We start from the raw sequence: 21,915 nt of genomic DNA, 5'->3' as shown, positions 1-21,915 counted from the left end.
GCCCTCGATGAGGCAAGGACTCGCATTCCCAGCAGCCCTTGAGCTTGAGCCCGCCAGTAGCTCCTCCTCCCTCGCCAACCTCTCCAGTATCCCGCCACCTTTCTCCTCTTACTGGCCGTTCCCCTTCCTCCCTCGCCCAAGCTCCCCCGTTTGGTCGCGTGCTTTCTGCAGCAGCCAATGGGGTGTCAGTCCGCGTGCGCAGATTCAAACGGTGGCTCCGGACAGAGGCTGGGCGCGAGATTCGGCGGCAGGGTCGAAAAGGGAAAGGAAAAAAAAAACAACAACAACAAAAACCCCGCGAGCTCGGCGGCGCCTCTGGAAAGCGTTCGAGGCGGAGGACCGAGCAGTGGCAGCCGGACCAGGGCTCCTCTCGCTTTGGTCCCCGATCCTTTCGCCTGCCGTTTTTGGCTGGGTGTCGGGCCATGCCCCCGGTACGGGGAACGGTGCGGGGCCGGGGCTAAAAAAGCAGCGCCCCTCTCCCCGGACCCCCTCTGTCGGGCATCGCCCGGCGGCTTCGATTGAGCGAGCGCTCCTGGTCGGCGGGGCCATCCCCGTTCCTTTCTGCTTGCTTTATGGTGCACGCGAAGGATGGCGAAGAGGCCGCGCAGGTGAGTGGCCCCGTACACTCTCCTGATCGCCGCCTTGGCATCCTCCATGCCCGGCTCTGCGTTTCCCACTTTTTCCGCCGCGGAACAGGCCGTGCCACCCTCTTTGGCGAGGGCTTCTGACCCAGCCCCGCTTCTCCTCCCCACGGACCATGGAAGGTTTTCTGCTGCCGCTTCCACGTGCCCTGGCAGCTCTGACCCGTTCTCACTTGTGCCTCGGCCTGGATCTTTCTAGTGATGGTGGTTTAAGGTTTTGTTACGCTGCTTTTACACAGGGTGAAAAGATGGTCCTATTTCATCTATTTGGTTATTTCCTCGCTTGATGCCAAATCACATCTTTGTGCGGAAAAAGTATAAGTACCAAAAATATTCCTGCTATCCTATCGTGTCATTTCTTCCGTTTTTGCTTCTTGTTTCTCTCTTTGAATGGTTTTTTTTGTACAATAAGTAAAAGTATGTGAGAGGGAAAGTCTGAAAGAGAATAATGTGTCCCCGGTATGATTTTGCTGAATTAGTTTTCTCCTATATATTATTTAAATATGGGAGTATGTAAGCAAAAATAATATTTAAGGATTGCAGAAGGGAACAATAAAGTATTGGCCTTCAGTCAAAACTTGCACATAAACCAAGAAACGTATTGAAAACTTTTCATGTTTTTCTACTCATTTATTAGAAAAATAAATAGCTAATAGTTGTAATTTGTTTCAAACTAACATATTTGCAGGATAAATTTCTTGTTTAATCAATTTCTCAGAGGATAGCATACAAAAACAGAACGAAAAATAACATTAAATGCAAAGGGAAAAACAGGAAAATAATAAATACAGAACAATCTAAAACTGTGGTAAAAATGATAAAGTTTAGCACTAAAAATATGTAGAGGAGTAAAAGATCCAAGGTACAGAAAGTTTATTAGTAATAAAAAGATAATAAAGCAAGAGAAGGCATTTTACTGAATTTTTGAAACAGCTGGCTACTAAGCAACAATGTATGATTCTTCAGCAAGTAAGGATATTTGGCTTGAAACCTCTTATAATAAATAGATAATATAGAGATATTTCTTTACTGGTAGATTTCATTGGGTGGAAACCAAAGTATATAAATTGGTCCAGTTCCAATCAGTATCTTAGGTGGATTTTTCAGTTTACCTTCAAATACATTCCTACCTACATTATGATTTGTCTTCTTTATATAGACTTCTCTTTTGTCAACTATGAATTGTGAATACAATTTTGTAAATTATATGAAATTGGCAGAACTTATTTCCAAATAAATAGAAGGCATAGAAGTAATGTGATGGGCTTTTGAAGATACGGAAAATTGATCCACTTTAATTATGGTTTATATAACTTTGTTTAGTTATGACAGATGATAATGTCCAAACCCCTATTGTGCCAACTAGAAGCAATTAGAGAACTACCAAATCAAGAATTGAAATGGATTCAATTCAAGAATTGCCCTAAGATGATTAAAAGAGTTGCAAATTGTAGATTCACCATATTTGGAGAGTCATGACTGCTGTCTCTGACTCAAAGGGGGAGAATCAACTGAAAAAATAATATAGCAGTATTGTAGACTGATCTTATCAATATATTTTCTTAAAAGATTTTAAAATGAAAATATTAATGAGAAATACTCTTTTAATATGATTTTTTCCTGAACACAAATAAATATTGTAAAGGAATTGAGCAAAAAGACTATGAAAAAGGGGATTTGTCTATTCTCTATTTTATATGATAATACTTAATATCTTGCTTAAACCATTTGCAAAGAAGACTATGAAAAAATTGTAAATGAAACACCTAATTTGGTAAATATTAGTATAGTTCTCTAAGAAGCCAGTAGATGGCAGACTGTTCTCAAGGAAACAAAGGTGAAAACATTTGTTTTCTTTAATAGTTCTGAAAATGAATGCTGCTGTTTAATTATTTTCTAATGTGCAGTATTTGCATACAATTAACTTCCTTGAAGAAAAATATTTTTTCTTTTATATATTATTTTGACCTGGGGAAAATGCCATGTATAAACTAGTCTAGGCATTTGTACAAAGATAGTGAGTGAAAAGTAACGCCTTCATTTCCAAAAAGTTAATTTAAATAAGGATATTTTAATAAATGAAACAGGAAAATAATTATTGAAATGAGCACTTTTGGTATTTGTATGCTCCACATAATCACCACTATTTGCTATATACTTCTGCCAATTATGGGCAAGCTTCTTAAACCATCATGAAAGAATTCCATGCTTTGTCTTTTGACAGTCCTTTCTACTTCATTTGAGTTAAGAACTCAAGTTGAAAGATGTTTTTTCAATTTTGAAAAAAGTTGGAAGTTGCATGTCACCTACACTGGATTATGGTGGACAGATTAAGATGATGAGATGCAACTTCTAGATTGCCTTTTGGATGTCTTGTGACTTTTGAGGCCTAGGATTATCTTAAAGATACTCCTTAAGAGTTCCTTAAACTTCTAAACTAATAATTATTTCAAGATTTTGAATATTGCAGTGTAGCACTATAATTTGATATTGGTGCTTAAGGAATTCCAATGGAATAGTACCTTCTGTAATGCCCAAAACTGTAATACGTTTTTCTGCCAAAGCACAAATTTTGAACTTTTTTCCACAATTAAGATTTGTGATAATACCCCATGAACTAATGCTTATTTTTTGTTTATAAGAATGGGCCTATGTTTTCTTTATTATCATGATGCTGTGAAGAAACTCTTCATTCTTGTAATATGATAATAATAATCAGAAAATTTCAATTCTTGAGGTTTTCTGCAGTCAGCATATGAGGAACACTTATTTCAGAACTCTTCCAATTTTGAAGAATATCAATTATATGACCCAAATGTTGTTAACAGAAATTTTCTCTTGAGTGATCTGTCAATTATCTTTAATCAATTCATGAAATTTTCTCATGTGAAATTTGTTGGTTGTTCTGACTGGTTATGCATTTCATTCTTAATTGAACAATTTGGTTCTTGCTGGGGTACTATATTTAGAATTTGATGGCTCAACAGTGCACATTACTCATATCAATATAGCCATCACCGTAAACAATGTGTATTGAAAGATGAATTTTAATTGGAGGGACAAGTTTTTGACCTTCATTAGTCAAAAACCTAATGAAGGCATTTTGCTTAAATACACTAATGAGTACCTACTTCAGTTTTTCTTTTCACAAATTATAGCAACACAACTTTTTCTAACAGCAAGTTCCTGGCAAGTGAAGTGAAAGAACAAATGCTAAAAAATGTCAGAGCTTCATGTGCATCAGTATTGCCCTCTGTTTACAATTTATAATAATGGAAGCAAAATGATAGAGTTGGAAGGGACCTTGCAGATCTTCCACTCCAACCCTTTATTCAAGCAAGAAACCCTATACCATTTCAGACAAATGATTGTCCGATCTGTTCTTCAAAATATCCAGTGTTGGAGCAGCCACAACTTCTGGATGCAACTCATTCCACTGATGAATTGTTCTCAGTGTCAGGAAATTTATCCTTCATTCAAGTTTGGTTCTCGTCTTGATTAGTTTTCATTCAACACTCATGTATACTCATGAGGACTAAAAGACCTCCAAGATCCCTTCCAGTTCTATTCTGATTGATTGATTGTATATTTGGTATTCTCAAAATAAGCTTTGTGACACTAGTTCATGGGTTTTATCACAAATCTAAACTTTGTTTGATTATGTCAGTATGAGGATTGTCTGTGTAATACATATGATATATTGTATACAGATACATTTGCTTTCAATTGGTGTCAAGCACACTGGGAAAACTGTGTTATTGTTGGAACTAAAGTCATCTTTCAGGGTATGCTTAAATTCTCTATTCTTTTTCCTGAAAGCACTAAAATTTGATCTTGACATAGATCAAGAATGTGAAATAGGGGAGGATGTAATGTGGGCATCCCACCAAAGAGAAAATAGTGTAAAAGTAAAAGACAACTACCGTAAGAAATATTCTAATTGGGACATTCTTCCCAGATTGCCTTCTGTTTAAGAAATGTAGAGATATGTAAACATAGTATTCCTATACACCATTCACATTATGCCTACTATGATCTTGCATATTTTAAAAGTGCAAATATATTTTAATAAATATTTAATTCATATTTAAAGGATTGGTTTGGTTGCTTCTTAAACTTTTACTTAGACTTTAGCTGTTCAGTCAGTAATGGTGTATGAACAAATGCCTAAAGTTTGCGGTACTTTTTAGTCTAAAATGTTGACTATAAGTCTTTAAAACATGTGAGACATAGGCATAAATTTACTGTCAGTGTTAATTTAATAATAGCTTGCACTTTGCAGTGAGGAAGATGATGATGAACTTCATTATGCAGATCATGACTATGAAGTACCACAACAAAAAGGGGCAAAAAAGATATGTAACAGAGTAAAATGGACCCGTGATGAGGTGAGTTCAACTGTAACATGGCTTATCTTCCATACAGTTTTGGGTTCAGTGTTGAAAAATTATTGATGGAAATTTTTATCATTTATTACAGGATGAAAAACTTAAAAAACTAGTAGAACAGCATGGTACAAGTGACTGGACATTTATTTCTAGTCATTTACAAGTAAGTGGAAAGTTTTTCTTATTTAGTATTCAACTATTCAAAAGTCTGAGCATCATTGTCTGAATAAACAATAAGCAGATAGAAAAAAAGACCTCTCTCTATATACATCTGTTAGAATTCCTAGTTTTATAGTAGAAATGCTATACAAATATTAGAATCCTATAACATCTTCAATCAGGTTGGCAAGCTACACAGAGAATAATTCTTTTTCATTTTTTTCAGAATCGTTCTGATTTTCAGTGTCAGCATCGATGGCAGAAGGTCCTAAATCCAGAACTTATTAAAGGCCCCTGGACTAAGGAAGAAGATCAGAGGGTATCGGATTTATATTTATATTGCTCCTAAGTACTAATTTTGTTTCAGGAAGGACAGTACTGTTATTCAGGTATCTATTGTCCTGTTTGCCATACGTAGTTCAATACAAAGTAGGATATAAATAAGTACATTATAAATATTTGCATCCATATTCTTTGCTGCGTAAAATAGAGATTCTTCTCTCTTTTTAGCTTAGGAGCTGTGCTTGGCCTTTAATTAGAATACATTCCAATTTAATATGTTTTACCCAATATGTCTTAACATTCCTATGCTTGAGGGATCCTCGGTGCTCTGTGAGCTTGGTTGTTTACTTGCAGACGTTTCATTTAGCCAAACTAGGTAACATCATCAGTAATGAAACGTCTGCAAGAAAACAATCAAGCTGAGAGCACCAAGGAACCTTCATTTCAACCCTGAGCTACAAATATTCTTTTATTCCTATGCTCCATTATATATGGTAGTTATTGCCATATTTGTTCAAGAATTTAAATTAAAATCTTCCGTCACAGAATTATTAATATTGTTCCTTTTGGAAAGAAATGATAACATATATACCAAATCAATAAAATGTTATGTGAAACTGGCAATACCTTTTAAATAAAATTAATTATATATAAATAAAGATTTCCCAAATTAATTGTATTTTCTGTAATTTGTTTTTTCATATTTTTAAGCTTTTTCATTATTCATAAATTTATAATAAATATAATATAATTTGAAATAAAATATTAATAAAAGACAAAACCAACATTCCTTAAGTGGATTGCAAAATATTTCTTAAGTGAATTGCAAGTTGCAAGTTAAAAACAAAACAATAAAGTACAATAAATAGTAAGGCTATGGAATGTTTTAGGTTTAATTCCAAATAGATTTTTTAGGGGTACTCACTGTTGTAAAGGTAGTATATTATAGTATATTTTTACAACTGACCCATGTCTTTTCTCTGGATTGTATGAAGTTGTGGAAAGACGCTGTGGATTCCAGAAAGGATGCAGTGGCTTTAACAAGGTGTAGTCTGAGAAATAAGCCTGAAGTACTGCATAGCACTAGAAATTGCATAAAGAAGATACTATAAGACACAAATGCCACTAAATGTGCATAGAATGGGCAGTTATAAAGATACCTGGGAAAAGATTGGCCTAGGGCAAGCATGCCTTTATAGAGAAGACGTTCCTTCCTTACAGCTATCTGCCAGATTTTATGACATTGTAGGCACCTCGAGGACATACCTGAGATGCTGGAAGTAAAGGGTAGATACATATATAATATTCTATTTCCTTACATTAAATGTCTCATTTCACCAATATATATTTGGAAGGGAATGTTATAATTTAGCTTTGTAAGATTATTTCAAACTATGTTCTGTATCCTACCCTTTAGATCAGGGGTCCCCAACCACCGGTCCGCGGACCGGACCGGTCTGCGGAACAACTCCTACCGGGCCGCTGGCTTGCTGGCGCCGCCATCTTTTCATGAAAAAGTGCTTCCGGTGAGCTTTTCCGGTAGGAAGCTCACCGGAAGCACGCTTTCATCAAAAATTCCGGCACGGGCGCGGGCGCCCAGCTGATGCCGGTACCGGGTCGCGCGCCAAAAAGGTTGGGGATCACTGCTTTAGATATTCTAATACTGCACTCCACCAGCTAGTTTCTAAATATGATATTAGGTCTGGTTTATACATAATGCTGCATCATAATGTGAGGGGTGTGTGTGTGTGTGCGCGCTTATGTATGTGTGTACTTAGATCAGTCAACCTATTACAGAATAATGTGAGCTACCATGGCAAAGTATGCTACAAAAAAACCCTGGCTTAGCATTATGTGGGATCTCATCCATTGTATTTTTATACTTCCCCTTAGCACCAGTGTCCTAAATGTAAGCCACTGGAAGTCAGAATGATTTTGTGGCTAAATAATTAAATAAATAGAATGAGATCCTTTGCTTCTTTTACATGGGTACTATTTTTTCTTAAAACAATGCTGGAGAAAATGTGCCATTCAATTTGTATTCCAGGTGATTGAACTTGTTCAGAAATATGGCCCCAAACGCTGGTCTTTGATTGCAAAGCACTTGAAAGGAAGGATAGGGAAACAATGTCGAGAGAGATGGCACAATCATCTTAATCCAGAGGTAAAGAAATCTTCATGGACGGAAGAGGAAGACAGAATCATCTATGAAGCTCATAAACGTTTAGGAAACCGATGGGCTGAAATTGCAAAACTGCTCCCTGGAAGGTCGGGTTTTTTTTTCTAATCGTCTGTTTGTTTAAAATGATGCTATTATGTGGCCTTTTTTGCACAATATACTAATACATTTTCCATTAACCCAGTTAGAACTTCTAACTGTTCATTATGCTAGAAAACCAGCACAATTAACTGGATTAATTCTTCAATTTGGGAGTATAGAGCCTATTTTCTTCAGAAAGTCTCATGCTAGGAAAGTACTGATAGGGCTTTATAATATTACTGCTAAGGCAGCAGTGCTTCAAATCTTAATTTATTCCAAAATGAAGAACTATCACTACTGTCCTGCTCTCTCTCAGCAAACCCCTTTCTTCCTAGTTTTCATCCGCCCAGATTTCAGTGATCCTGTGTAATCTTGCCCCATCCTCTCTCCCAGCACGGACACAGAGGACTTGAAAGGCTCAGAGAACACAGATACAGAGGAATGTTGAAAAGCTCACCAGACATTTTCAGGCCAATGCCCCACCTCCTGCATGGGAAGCAAGATACATTTACTTTCTTTGCCCCTCAAATCAGAGCCTTTGATAACTGAAACAAATAGTAGTGAAGTAGACATCTTCAACTACTATAAAAGACCTAAAGGCCATAAGGCAACTTAAAAAATGAGAAGGTTAGGGTTTGGGCATAATTCAGGAAACACGCCTGGCTTCTGGAATAAACTTGTACAAATCTCTGTTAGAAGACTCCTATTGTGATGTTTCTTTCCTCATTTTTGAGAAGGAATAATATAAAAGTATTATAATATTTTAATACCTCTTTTAGAAACATTTAAACTGAAATTTTATTTTAGGAAATTCTGGAAAACTAATTTTGCATTTTAACATTTCTTGCTGCCTAATTTTCAATTCTATGCAATACATAATAAATACAATGTTTACGTTATGGACATAGTACAACTTATTAAAAATGTTTTGTCTCACTCAAAAATGATTCATTTTTTCCCCACTGAAATTAGTGTAACTATAGAGAACTTGATTTAGGATTATATCCTATTATTTGTTTAGGACTGACAACTCAATAAAAAATCATTGGAACTCTACGATGCGAAGAAAAGTTGAACAAGAAGGATATTTACAAGATGGAATCAAGACAGAGCGCCCTTGTTTATCAAAACTTCCTCACAAAACTTGTGTATCTACGGATCATCTGCATGCCCAAAATCAATTTTATATACCAGTTCAGACACATGTAGGTTTCCAATTTTTTATAGCCATATTTTTTACTATAGGACAAGGGTGTTAAATTCACGGTGTCACGGCATCGTCACATGACATATTGGGACTTTTCCCTCCTTCACTAAACTGGGCTTGGGCGTGGCCAGCATGTGATCCATCTGGACCACGGGCCGTGAGTTTGACAGCCCTGCTATAGGAGAATGTGTGAGAACTTCATGCTGCAAATAATTTAAAATAATTTAGGTGAGATACTTGAAAGAATCCAGAATTTTTAATACCTTCAGCATTGTTTTAACCTTTTCTTGTTGATTTATTTTTGATATATTTTTTAAGTTAAACTGCTTTTTCACTGTAAATATTTGTTCTTGAAAATATTTGGTTTTCAATTTTTTTCTTCTTAATATTCTTATTTTGTCTCAAAGTAATAATTCTTTGAAATGTTCAAATTATTTTTTTCTAAAATTAAATGTTTAAGTTATTCTGTGGAAATAATTGTGCAGAGATAATTGATTATATTTGTGTAAATAACTATTGATTTGTTAGATACCAGGTTACCAGTATGTTTCAACAGAAAGCAGCTGTTTAGATGTTGCAGCTCCTTCAAACTTTATTCAGGTAATTGTTGGGTAACTATATTCACATTTTACCCTTTCTCTGACATGATGACAGCACAAAAATATTTCTGTTTAATTGTTATATGAAAAAATATTCTTAATAGGGACCTTATTTTCAGGAATACAATCAACCTCAGTTATTTTGAAAGGATTGACATATTATTGTGTCCAATAATTTGAACACTTTCCATTAAGAAAATGGAACTATTTTGATAAAAAAAGCATATGTTAATGCAGCTGAATTATTTTAGATCTTGGATAGCAGATAAAATCCATGTGTATAAATCTGGGAGTTTTTTTTAAGTAGTATCAAATATATTGGTCTACTGTATGAAATTTCCATTACTTGCCTCTCCAGAATTTCAGCTTATTTTGTTTTTTAATGTATCAGTTTGATTGGATGGAAATTGGTAATATCTTGCAAAAGAATAATGTATTTAAAAATTCGAGGAATATTTTTTGTCACTGAGCAATTATGAAATAAAAATAATTATGATCATCTTATACATCTATATCAACACCAGTCTACAGAACTGATGTGTATTTTAAAATATTGCCAAATTCTGTTTACTTTTTTTATTGTTATTCTGCAAGTTAGCCTATAGCCTAATATATAAATATGTCTGTGCCAGGCTGATCTAAATCAGACTGATAAAAAGTGACAATAAATAAAAGGATAATAGTTCCCCGCTATTTGATAATAATCAGGTCCAGTTTCAAATACTGTGCCAGTTCAGGTTTGATCATGTTCAGGGCAATTTCATCATTGTGATAATAGGCTTTCATCAACAATGGCAAGGAAGCTTCCTGTATATAAACAGGAAGCAAACACCACTCTCTTCTACCTTTGATGATATTACCTAGTCAGGGATGAAATGTCTGCAGCAAACAACCAAGCTCAGAGCACCACTGACTCTACTATAACTCTGTCAGGATTTCAACTTTGCTCTGAAATTATTCTGAAGTATATTGTTGGAAATTAGACAGCTAGGTTCATTTTAAGCACATGTTATCAGCTGCATTTCTACTATTTACTTACACCTGATAATTTTAATTTTAACAAAAGTCCTGTTATCATTTCATTCTAATGCCCCTTATAAATTATCTCCTAGTGATGTGTCCTAAATGTAATTCTATCTCTTTGTGTGTCCCCTCCCCTCAATGTCCATTCTAGCAGCCATTTGATGATGATCCTGACAAAGAGAAAAAAATTAAAGAACTTGAATTGCTACTTATGTCAGCTGAAAATGAAATCAGGAGAAAGAGAGTGTCCTCAGTAAGAGCTGCTTGCATAAATGTAACATTTTTGTTACATAATTTTGGCAATTAAGTCTTTTTACATCTTTAAAATTAATTAATGAACAAATATACTGTAATGGCATTTGAACTATAGTTGAAGAAATCATGTTTCACTTCTCAACAGATGGGCAGCTGAGAAAATTTGGATGGCATAGAATATTGCTTATATTTTTCTTGTGACTTTTAGGATTACATACTACTTTCTGTGCTTTTTATATCTCCTTTGATGACTCAGGGAAAGTTAAACATATATATATATATATATATATATGTATGTATGTATGTATGTATGTATGTATATATATAGCCTTCAGCTTTGTTCGGGTATTTTCCCACGTCATAGTAGTGGTGCTTTTAAAGTTGTAGCAACGTTTCAGCAGAATCTCATCTGCCATCATCAGGCTTCTGTATTGTGTCCGTCTGTGAGTCAGACTTTTACAGTGGTTTCAGATTTAAATTTGGGGCAGCCTATTGCTGTGCCAGAATGGTTTTTTCTTTATCCTGATTGGTTGGGAGTCTTGGTCTGTGTTTATTGGTCTCGGAGTTTGCTGTGTTCTGCTTGATTGGTGTCTCTAATATCTTCTGTCTGTTTTTTGGCTCTTTTTGTATCTTGATTGGCTGGCAGCATTGTGTTACTTTATTGGAGGCCTTTAGTGCAGCTTGGCTTCGGGTAAATGGATCGGCTATCATTAGTTAGGAAGCTGGGTTTCATCTGGGTGCCTGGTTGGGATGTGTTTGAGCTGGAAGTATCAGGGGGATCTGTTTGTGCCCAGGTGTTTGCCTGGCTTGTGGTGTGGAGATTTTTTTGTTTGTGAGTGCAGGCTTCCAAATGATTGACAGCCTGGTGGAATCATCTCTTCTATTCATGCTTTCTGGTCTTTTTTCAATCTCTATGGCTTCTCTGATGATTCTGTGGCTAGGGTTTTCTATAGTGGCTAGGGTTTTGGTGCCATTGAAGTTGATGCTATGACCTGTGGCTTCCATGTGTTGGACTAGTGAGGAAGTGTGTTCCAGCTTTTTGACTGCATTTTTGTGTTCATCCAGGCGGGTGCTTATTCTTCTATTGGTCTGTCCAATGTATGTGGCCGGGCATGATGCACAGGGGACTTCGTATATGCCTTGGTTTTCCAGGTCAATTTTGTCTTTGGGGTTTCTGAGGATGGCTGCTATTTTTCTGTCTGTTTTGAAGGCAGTCTTGATGTGGTGTCGGTATAGTATCTTACTAATTTTGTCTGTAGTGCCTCTTATGTAGGGCACTACATGAAAAAACTACACTACTGGAAAACCAAGGCATATACGAAGTCCCCTGTGCATCATGCCCGGCCACATACATTGGACAGACCAATAGAAGAAAGCCTGCACTCACAAACAAAAAAATCTCCACACCACAAGCCAGGCAAACACCTGGGCACAAACAGATCCCCCCTGATACCTCCAGCTCAAACACATCCCAACCAGGTACCCAGATGAAACCCAGCTTCCTAACTAATGATAGCCGTCCATTTACCCGAAGCCAAGCTGCACTAAAGGCCTCCAATAAAGTAACACAATGCTGCCAGCCAATCAAGATACAAAAAGAGCCAAAAACAGACAGAAGATATTAGAGACACCAATCAAGCAGAACACAGCAAACCCCGAGACCAATAAACACAGACCAAGACTCCCAACCAATCAGGATGAAGAAAAACCATTCTGGCACAGCAATAGGCTGCCCCAAATTTAAATCTGAAACCACTGTAAAAGTCTGACTCAGACGGACACAATACAGAAGCCTGATGATGGCAGATGAGATTCTGCTGAAACGTTGCTACAACTTTAAAAGCACCACTACTATGACGTGGGAAAATACCCGAACAAAGCTGAAGGCCATACATGTAAGTACCGCAAAACTTAAGAAAATATATATATTCTTAAGTTTTCGGGGTACTTACATGTATGGTATTCAGTTTTCAGGTGTACTTACATGTATGGTATTTGTTCGAGATATTTCCCACGTCATTGTAGTTGTGCTTTTAAAGTTGTAGCAACGTTCGGCAGAATGATGATGGCAGATGAGATTCTGTCAAACGTTGCTACAACTTTAAAAGCACAACTACAATGACGTGGGAAAATACCAACAAAGCCGAATAACATACATATGTTTGTGTGTGTGTGTGTTGTGTATGTGTATGTATGGTATTCAGCTTTGAAAACACACACACACACACACACACACACACACACACACATAATATATATGATTATATGTATATATACACATATACATACAAGCCCCCACCCAATCAAGCCCCCACCCAATCAAGTCACACCCCCACCAGCAGTTAAAAGGAAGAAGCAGCTGCAAGCTCACATCACTCTGAGAAGCACAGAGCCGAATACAGAAGCCTGAAGATGATGAATGAGACTTCTTCGAAACGTTGCCTAGATACTTCCAATCTTATGCGGGAGAAAACCCGAATAACCAAAGATCCATATATACATATACATATACATATACATATACATATACATATACATATACATACATACATACATACATACATACATACATATATACATATACATATACATATACATATACAGAGAGAGAAGCATGAGGATCACTGCATAATTTGTGGCTAGAGGATTATATATTGCATGCTTTCTCTATCATTTGGCAAAATTATTAAGCCAGCTTTTCTTCTCCAGGCAGGAGCAAGCAATATTTTGATGGCTAGCAGCCATCAAAAAAGTCAAGTTAAGGGCATAGCAGGTGGGGTGAAGTACTCCATGATGTCATGCAAGTGGATGTTGCCCTGCCTAGGAGACTTCTTTTTGGTGCTTTTGATAATTAATTTTTATTTATTTTTGGTTTAAAGGAATGAATATATACCCTAAAAATAGTGAAATGAAACACCTCTAGTTTCTGACAGTTTATCACAGAAATTTAGCAGTATGATTTCTAGGACCACAATAAAGATTGTTGACAGGTTAAAATTAGACACATTTAAGAATGTGTCACTTGGTTATATCAGCAGCATAACCCTTTTGTAATTTTCTTTTGGGGAGGGGGGAATAAGCCACTTTATTAAATGGGCTTACTTTCAGGTAAATGTATTACAGACTAATTAAAATTATATTACATTGATTTTCTGGCCCATTTTATATCACAACTTCCATAATTGCCAGTGAACTTAATTAATCATACATCTTCTATAGTGAGTTTGAATAACTTCATGCTTAATTTTCAATAAAACAGCAACATTTTTTGTGTTCTTAGCAAGCCAGAAACTTTTCGAATTGGTCTGGAAACTTCATCATGGAAGATAACATGGCAAATACTTTAAATAGCCTTGGGGAGCAAACAAATGACTTTTATGATATAGATGATACACAAGCTTCAATAAATCAGCAAACCTCACCTAGCAAATACTTGGCTGTGGAAGCAAATGCAGTACTTTCATCTCTACAGACCATACCTGAATTTGCAGAGACACTGGAACTCATTGAGTCTGTAAGTCTTAATAAAATTCATGTAATAAATCAGAAAAAATATAAATTTTAATAGTTTACTAAGATTATTAGTAGTAATTTTGTTCAATAAAACTGAGATATTGCTATTTATTAATTTTTGTGAGAGAAATCATAGATAGTGAACATCTGAATTGTTGGGATTATCTGAGAAAGTACAGCTAGTCCTCATTTAATAAACACAACTAAGGCTGGAATCTTGGTCAAGTGAAGCAGTCATGAAGCAAGATGTCGTGACTGCTTTGGTTAGAGACTATAATTTCGACATTCCCAGTTCCAGTTGTTAAGCAAACATAGGTCTGAAGTAGATGGAGTGTCCGGTAAGGAACATGGGTTGCCTTGGTGAGGGGAAGAGTGGGAGACCTAGTGCAGGACAGGCTCGAACATTTCTGCTTAGGAGCTAAAAATGCTCCCTGCCAAAATCCAAGCAGGATTTCCAGCTCCCAACTAGGAAGAGTTATGCAGCCTTTGCTGGACCACTCCCTCACCTCCCTAAGACATCCTGTTCTCCTTGCCTCACTGTGCTGCATCTTTGGGCTGTAAATGTCAGGAAATGAGGAAATTCAGGCAGTTCAAATGAGTATAAAGATTTATTGTAAGCTTAAGCGTTCTCTAAGAATCTGAACTACTAATGGTCAAGTGGAATTAGAGTGAGTTAAGCAAAGAATTCAAGGTGGGCTGGACTTATATCTGTTGTGGGCATACAGGGACTCATGACTGATGATGAGTTTGACCCTCCCTATTCTATAATAAATCTCTATTGCCAAAATTTTGCTTGGATTTTGGAATGCTTTTTTTAGTCAGTCTCCAGAAATGAGAGGGAATCTTCTAGTTTATGGAGACTGGCTTACAAACGCGCCGTGTTGCAAATGTTCCATGCCAAAATTCTGCTTGGATTTCATGATAGAGTTTTTCAGCCAGACTCCAGAAACCAGAGGGTGTCCTTTTGGCAGGCAGCAGCACCTTTCCTGCTAGCTTCCCCATTGACCTTCTGAAGAAGCCAGCAGGAAAGGTTGCAAATGGTGATTACAAGATCACAGGGTGCTTGGCAATAAATCATAAGTATGAATGGGTTGCCAAGTTTCTAGATCACAATTACGTGATTATGAGGGCACACCTGGAACTTTAAGTATGGGTCATATGTCCTTTCAGAGCCATTTGAATTTGGAATGGTCACTGAACGAATGACTGAACAAAGCAAGTACTATCTGTAATGATAAAATGATTATATTTTTAGATTATAAAAATGGATTAAAAGTATGTTAGAACTTAAGTTAAGATCTGTATTTATACATTAAAATGATAAATATATAGCTGAATCACAGTTCAACTGGAGATAAATAGCTCTTATTTTAAAGAGATGTAAGTATATATTTTTTCTGTTCTGTTGATGGATATTGGAGGATCCTGTAGCATGGAGTGATGTCACCAGCTTTGACCTTTCTGATGCGGCTCCTTCACCTGTCAATCAAGCTCCAGTAAAATTAATGCGTATTCAGCATAATGATGGGGCCATGGAGTGCCAGTTTAATGTAAGTGTTGTACTTGATGGCAAAAAAATACGTGATGAAGAAGAATCAAGATCTCCAAATACAGCCAAATTCAGTACTCCTCCTACAATTTTACGCAAAAAGAAGAAAATCAGGACTGGACAATCACCAGCCTATGAACAGAATGATGGGCTTAGTAGCAACAATACTATGCTAAAACAAACACCAGTGAAAACACTACCTTTTTCCCCTTCTCAGGTAAATAAATGTAGTGATTACAACTCTAGTGATGCTTTAAAGAATACAATGTCATGACAAGTAGATCATATTAATGTGTGTTTTTTTGCAAAGGTCTCATGTGCCTATTTAGCTACGGAACAACATTTTAAATTATAAGATGGGGAAAAATTATCTTGCTATAGAGCTGTTCATAAGTACTGCAGACATTAAACAGTTGGAGTTAAATTGTATATTTTATATTCTTGATTTATATACAGTTCTTCAATACATGTTCTGGAAATGAGCAGTTTAATGTTGAAAATACTCCATTTACATCAACTCCAATTTGTAGCCAAAAAGTTCTTATTACAACTCCCCTACATAATAAAGATGTAACACCCAAAGATCAAAAGGAAAATGCTGGGTAGGTACATAATTTAATATGAATTAGGAATTAAATATGCTTTTTGAAATAAAGGGAAATAAAAAGGGAAGTAAATCTTAAGTGAACTAAAAATGACTGCAAAATGTAAAAGATTAAAAGATTCTGCATAAAGCTTTTTTATTCAGAACAATTTATTTTGATTATCATAAAATTGTTGATACATCTTTGGGATTTTGTATAGTTTTAGGACACCTACTATTAGAAGATCACTACTGGGCACAACACCAAGAACTCCAACTCCATTTAAGAATGCTTTAGCTGCTCAAGAAAAGAAATATGGTCCTCTGAAAATTGTGGTGTGTACCATTTTGATTCATATCCCTTATGTAATGTTACCAACCTAAATTTAGGATTAAAAGTTGATGGTTGAGCAATGCTACATAATTTACATTTGGAAAAGGTCAAACGTGTTATAATATCTAAACTGTCATGTTACTATATTTCTATAAATTCTGTAAATTAAAAACTTTATTTAAACTCCTTGTGTATTGGACAAAATATAAAACTAGTCAATTTTATCAACCTTGATTCAATGGATTTTGGCTATAAAGAGAAAATCTGAATTTCAAGATGTAACATACTCAATCCAAGCAATGTATATCTTGAATACATTTTGTGTCTTTTATATATTTTACATAATAAATTAAACTTGTTTGCTGCCCATTTCACTTCAAAGTGACTCTGAGCAGCTTACAACAATGGATTTCAGTAATAAAAAATTATGAACTTGCTATTTTCTGTTATTTTAATCATTTAATTTCAGTCACAGCCTCTTGCCTTTTTGGAAGAAGATATTCGAGAGGTTTTAAAAGAGGAAACTGGAACAGATATATTCTTCAGGGAAGAGGAAGAGTCTGTCCATAAAGGATGCAAACTAGAGGTAAATTATACTGCATATAGCCCTAGAATTTCAAGAACAATGGAAATACTTTTAATTGCTTCTTTTTCTGTAAAATATTGATCATAGAACACTTCTGTAAAGAAAGTCAGGAAATCATTGGTCCTGGATCCTTGGGAAAAAGAAGACCTTGGTGACCCTTTTTTTGCAGAAGATAATGTTTCAGATATGCAGGTCAGTACCATAATATCAGAAATTCAAATATTTAATAATAAATAGAAACAGATTAGAATATGCTACAGCATCAAGAACTTTAACCAATGTTTTTCCTGTCAACAATTACTGCAAGAAAACATTTTAGTATTTAAAAGAACTGATACTAAAAACGATAATGATCAGTAATTGTAAGAATAAGCAGTGGCCTAACTTTTTTCATTTCAGCAAGTGTAATGTTGGTAGTCCTTGCTTAAAAATGGAAATTGGGATTGGCAATTAGATTGCTAAGCAATGCGATCATAAAGTATGACTTCATTATTAAGCACTTATATACTTTAAAGAAAAAAAGTATAAATCATTTTTTTTAAAAAAAGGCATGACTTCTTGTGATGGCACTGACTTACAATGGCAGTTGCAGCAGTTCCAGTTGCCATTATTGGATGAATCCTACACTGTCGCAGCGTTCCATAGTCATATTTGTAACTTCTTGCAGCCTTCCCCATTGAATTTGCTTGTTGGAAGATGGCAATACAGTTTGCAAATGACAATCACTTGCAAAGTTTCAGAACACTTGATGGTTATAATTGCAAACTGATTGCCAACTGCCCAAACCACAATCGTGACTATGAGAACGTTGCAATAGCTGCAGGAATAGTTGTAAAGACTTCTTATTTGGTGCCATCATAATTTTGAATGGTTGCTGAATGAGTGGTTACTGAACAAATACTACCTGTAGCTAGTTTTATATTTATATTCTAGTCTACTTTGCTCTAAGAAAGGGGATACAACGGAATAGGAATGTTTAGAATAGAATAGAATAGAATAGAATAGAATGGAATGGAATGGAATGGAATGCTTTGCTTGTCTAAGTGTGAATAGATAGACAAGAAATTTGTCTCCAGTGCAGTTCTCAGTTTCTGTTTCAGGTTAATGATGCTAGAATAGTTTCACTGAGAATTTTAAATATTTTAAGTTTGAATTCTTGGAGTTAAATGAAGCTTCTTGATTAATAAAAGCCTATTTTTAATATTTTGTGCTAGTTTTTAAAAAATGATAAATGCTTGTAAAGCTTTGCCTCAGAATTTCAATATACAAGCCTGCAGGATGGTATTTTTAAGCTGCTTTAACTATATAAACTTACAATTCTCCAGCAAGATACTAGTTGTACTAAACTTTTTTTTTTTTGCAATATAGTCAGAGAATATCTATACTACATCACTTCTAATGATACCGTTATTGGAAATACATGACAATAGAGACAACACAACTCCAGAGAAACAAGATTCCAATTCAACAAAACTGAATGTAGCATGGAAAAAAAAGCTGAATACATACACTTCAAAAAATATTAAAGGAGAAAAACCTCTTCAGGTCAGTATTTAAGAACTCTCAATATTTAACTCTATTTACTTTGTCTTGGAAAAATAATTTTATAGATTATAATATTTCTATTATTTATTAATGTATTAAAAAATCAAGGGTTCTGTTATTAAAATATCCTGTGTTTGCAAAATGCTTGCTCCTTCAGATTCAGGACTCAAAATTAAGAGAAATATACATTAAGTTAAAAATTGCTATTGCAGTAAAATGTCTTTACCAAAGCCTTAGGATACAGTTGCTGAGTGTTCAGTTGCATTATTAATTTAATGCATTCCATAATTTTGTACACACACAATACGTACTACATCCCCACTGTCTTCTAATTTTTGAGTAAATTAGATAATGAAGATTGAATAAATTGTGGAAAACATACTCAGACCTTCTTAATAGCAATGCCTGAACATACATGCCCGTGTAGCTTCATTGGGAGGGTTAACTGGTTCTAACCATGAGTTTTACGCCTTCAATATCCTGGTGTTCAAAGTGCTTTACATAATTTTACATGTTTATTTAGGCTAGTCAGGAGACCAGTACTATTTTCCTATATCTAGTTCTTAGAATGGGACTAAGGATTGCAGTCTTTTGAGTCATTAAGTGGAATTGAGAAATGTTGAGTTCTTGCTTTTTTATTTTAATGTTTGGTTATTTTTAGCCCTTGGCTTTAAGGCACTTAATTGATTTGATTCTGAATGTAATTATTAACTGGACTATGTATAACAGGCGAATTGTGAATGGGAAGCTGTTGTTTATGGGAAGACAGAAGATCAACTTATTATGACTGAGCAAGCAAGAAGGTACCTGAGCACCTACCCAGCTTCTGGCAGCACTTCAAGGGCTCTCATCTTATGATTGTCTTAAGAACATATCGATCTACCTTTCCCACCCTTTTTATTACAGACTTTAAGCTGAAATATGTTTGTACTTATTTGAAGCTGCCTTCTAAGGGGATTGTAATACCCTTTTTTTTGAAAAATACAAGGGATGCAAATATCACACCCATCCTTTTTTAAAAGCAATTTTTAAATGGTCTTTTGAAAGACCACTAAATTGAATGGTAAAAGAAATAACTACATATTTTTTCTACCAGTCGGTTTTCTAAATTATTCTTTAGTAAATACATCTAATTTTCTTCTAAAGAAACTTTTACTATAGATTAGACTTAGAGGTGTTTGGTAATCTATGAAAGAAAAATGTACAGTACTTTTTGAGAATGCTTTTGCTAATGTAGCAATTTTGAATATGAAGAAAGGGGCTAAAGGAAGAATAGACAGTTGCACTACTTATACAAGGTATGCTGCACAGAATTAACCACAGTGTTATATGTATTTATTTGAGAATGGTACTTCTAGTACGAGAAGACAAAGATATGAATTTAATTTTTATTAGGATAAAGCGTCAGTATTCATTAATCTCAAACTGAGACCTTTGTTGAATGTATTGTACAGCATGTGGGAGCAGAATAGTGTTTGTAAATTGTGAGACAGTTTGTGTATAATTTAGTTTCATTTTAAAGCTTGAGGCTGCAATTTCATCTAGTACCCACATATTTCCTGTTTTGCAAAGCAACATAAACTTGCTCTTGGCTGCAATAGAGAAAGGAGCAATAGTAATTTACCACCCTTTGTTCAGAAATTATATAGATGTGCATTTTGCCTCCTACTTTTCTTAGTGTAGCCTAAGCCCTAAGTAATATATCACTTCAGTTCTATCTGGTTCATTTGGAGATGAATTGTATTTCCCTTTTGCATTCCAGTCATCCATATACCATTATACTTTGCTTTTTACTGCCAGTCTTTACTAGGTTTCTTGATTCACAAATCTGATGCTGCCTCCTATATCCTTTGGCTTTTAAGGCTTTGGAATTCCATTCATTTTGATGGATCTTTGCAAAATATACCAAAGGCAGTAAGAAATATATACATGTGGTTTTGGAAGATCGGGACAAAAGAAATGGATCAACCTTGGCTGAACGCCACTATGAAAGGGGAAAAAAGTTCTCTTTATGCCATTAAGATAGGAAGAGAAGGGTTGCTTTCTTTAATGGCTTATTCTCAGTTTATGAGAGTGTTGCTATTCCATAAATATTGAGGCAAGCATTAGGGAATATACAAACAAGCTTCTAGTGGCTCTTGATTCTACAATTACCTTTAGGCAGTAGGAAAGAAGAAAAGCCACCATGATAACCATTTTGGAAAGTTGGTAGAATGTTCATGGCTGAAGTTAATATCTCAAAACTTGGGAAGGAGCTTCAAGTCATCTGGTTGTTTATAGTATGCTCTATTTTGCTCCTTGTCCATGGCAGTTCACATAAAGATAATGGAACAAGTTGTGATACAGGAATTAGCTGATGTAACGATGATATTTTTTAAACATGAGTCCAGAACAAGTCTCAAAGAGAACTTGTTCTGGACTTAGGCTGTTCTTTCAGGGTAGCATAGATTTCATTGTGAAAAAGAAAGGAGAGAGGATGAGCACTTTCACTGAAGTATTGTAATGGAGGAATATATCTGTGACAGGATGTTTGAATTGATAAGGCTGCTCTGCTAATATCAACAGCTGAAATGGTATGTGGTCACAAACAAATTTCAGCCTCTTTGTATATATGTGTATGTACACACAAACACATACAGTGTCTTCAGAGCTTGTAATAAAATAGCTCTAGTTGACATAAGAAGAAGAGTTAACTTGGTGCATTGGAATATTACAGCAATATTACAGTCTGTGAAGTACATTAATTTGCATTTCATCTATTTAAAGATTGCACTATTCCCTTTTCAATCATGTAGTTTACATAGTCATTTTAAAATCTGCCTGACTTTAATTTTACATATTCTATAAATTGAACATTAAAGGGACAACCTTTATGAAGAAACACAATGTGGTAAGACACAATTTGGCTTATTGTGGCTTTAATGAAGGCGTAAATCCCATTGCATTTTATTACAAATGTGACATGAAAAAAAACTGGTTCACTTAGTTACT

At 35.4% G+C, this 21,915-nt stretch overlaps 1 protein-coding gene across 2 annotated transcripts; it reads left to right on the top strand.

The window, feature by feature from the left end:
* The first annotated feature begins 151 nt into the window (after nucleotides 1–151).
* On the top strand, nucleotides 152–21,600 carry MYBL1 (MYB proto-oncogene like 1). 2 transcript variants are annotated; one of them, XM_087961807.1, is made up of 16 exons: nucleotides 152–608; nucleotides 4,924–5,029; nucleotides 5,121–5,192; nucleotides 5,415–5,507; nucleotides 7,518–7,738; nucleotides 8,752–8,935; nucleotides 9,466–9,537; nucleotides 10,714–10,812; nucleotides 14,095–14,328; nucleotides 15,749–16,093; nucleotides 16,333–16,478; nucleotides 16,681–16,795; nucleotides 17,263–17,379; nucleotides 17,467–17,571; nucleotides 18,748–18,924; nucleotides 19,654–21,600. In XM_087961807.1, the coding sequence occupies exons 1-16, from the start codon at nucleotides 589–591 to the stop codon at nucleotides 19,780–19,782; spliced, it is 2,235 nt and encodes a 744-aa protein (XP_087817933.1). In that variant the 5' UTR covers nucleotides 152–588; the 3' UTR covers nucleotides 19,783–21,600. The 2 variants fall into 2 exon arrangements, with proteins under 2 accessions (XP_087817933.1, XP_026545083.1); XM_026689298.2 differs by having other exon boundaries at nucleotides 202–608; nucleotides 10,711–10,812.
* Nucleotides 21,601–21,915: the final 315 nt, after the last annotated feature.

Source organism: Notechis scutatus, chromosome 3 (assembly GCF_049901735.1).
Source record: "Notechis scutatus isolate UNSWTSFEM ecotype Mainland chromosome 3, rNotScu1.2, whole genome shotgun sequence".
NCBI classification, from domain to species: domain Eukaryota; kingdom Metazoa; phylum Chordata; class Lepidosauria; order Squamata; family Elapidae; genus Notechis; species Notechis scutatus.
This window is presented reverse-complemented; position numbering and strand designations above follow the sequence as displayed.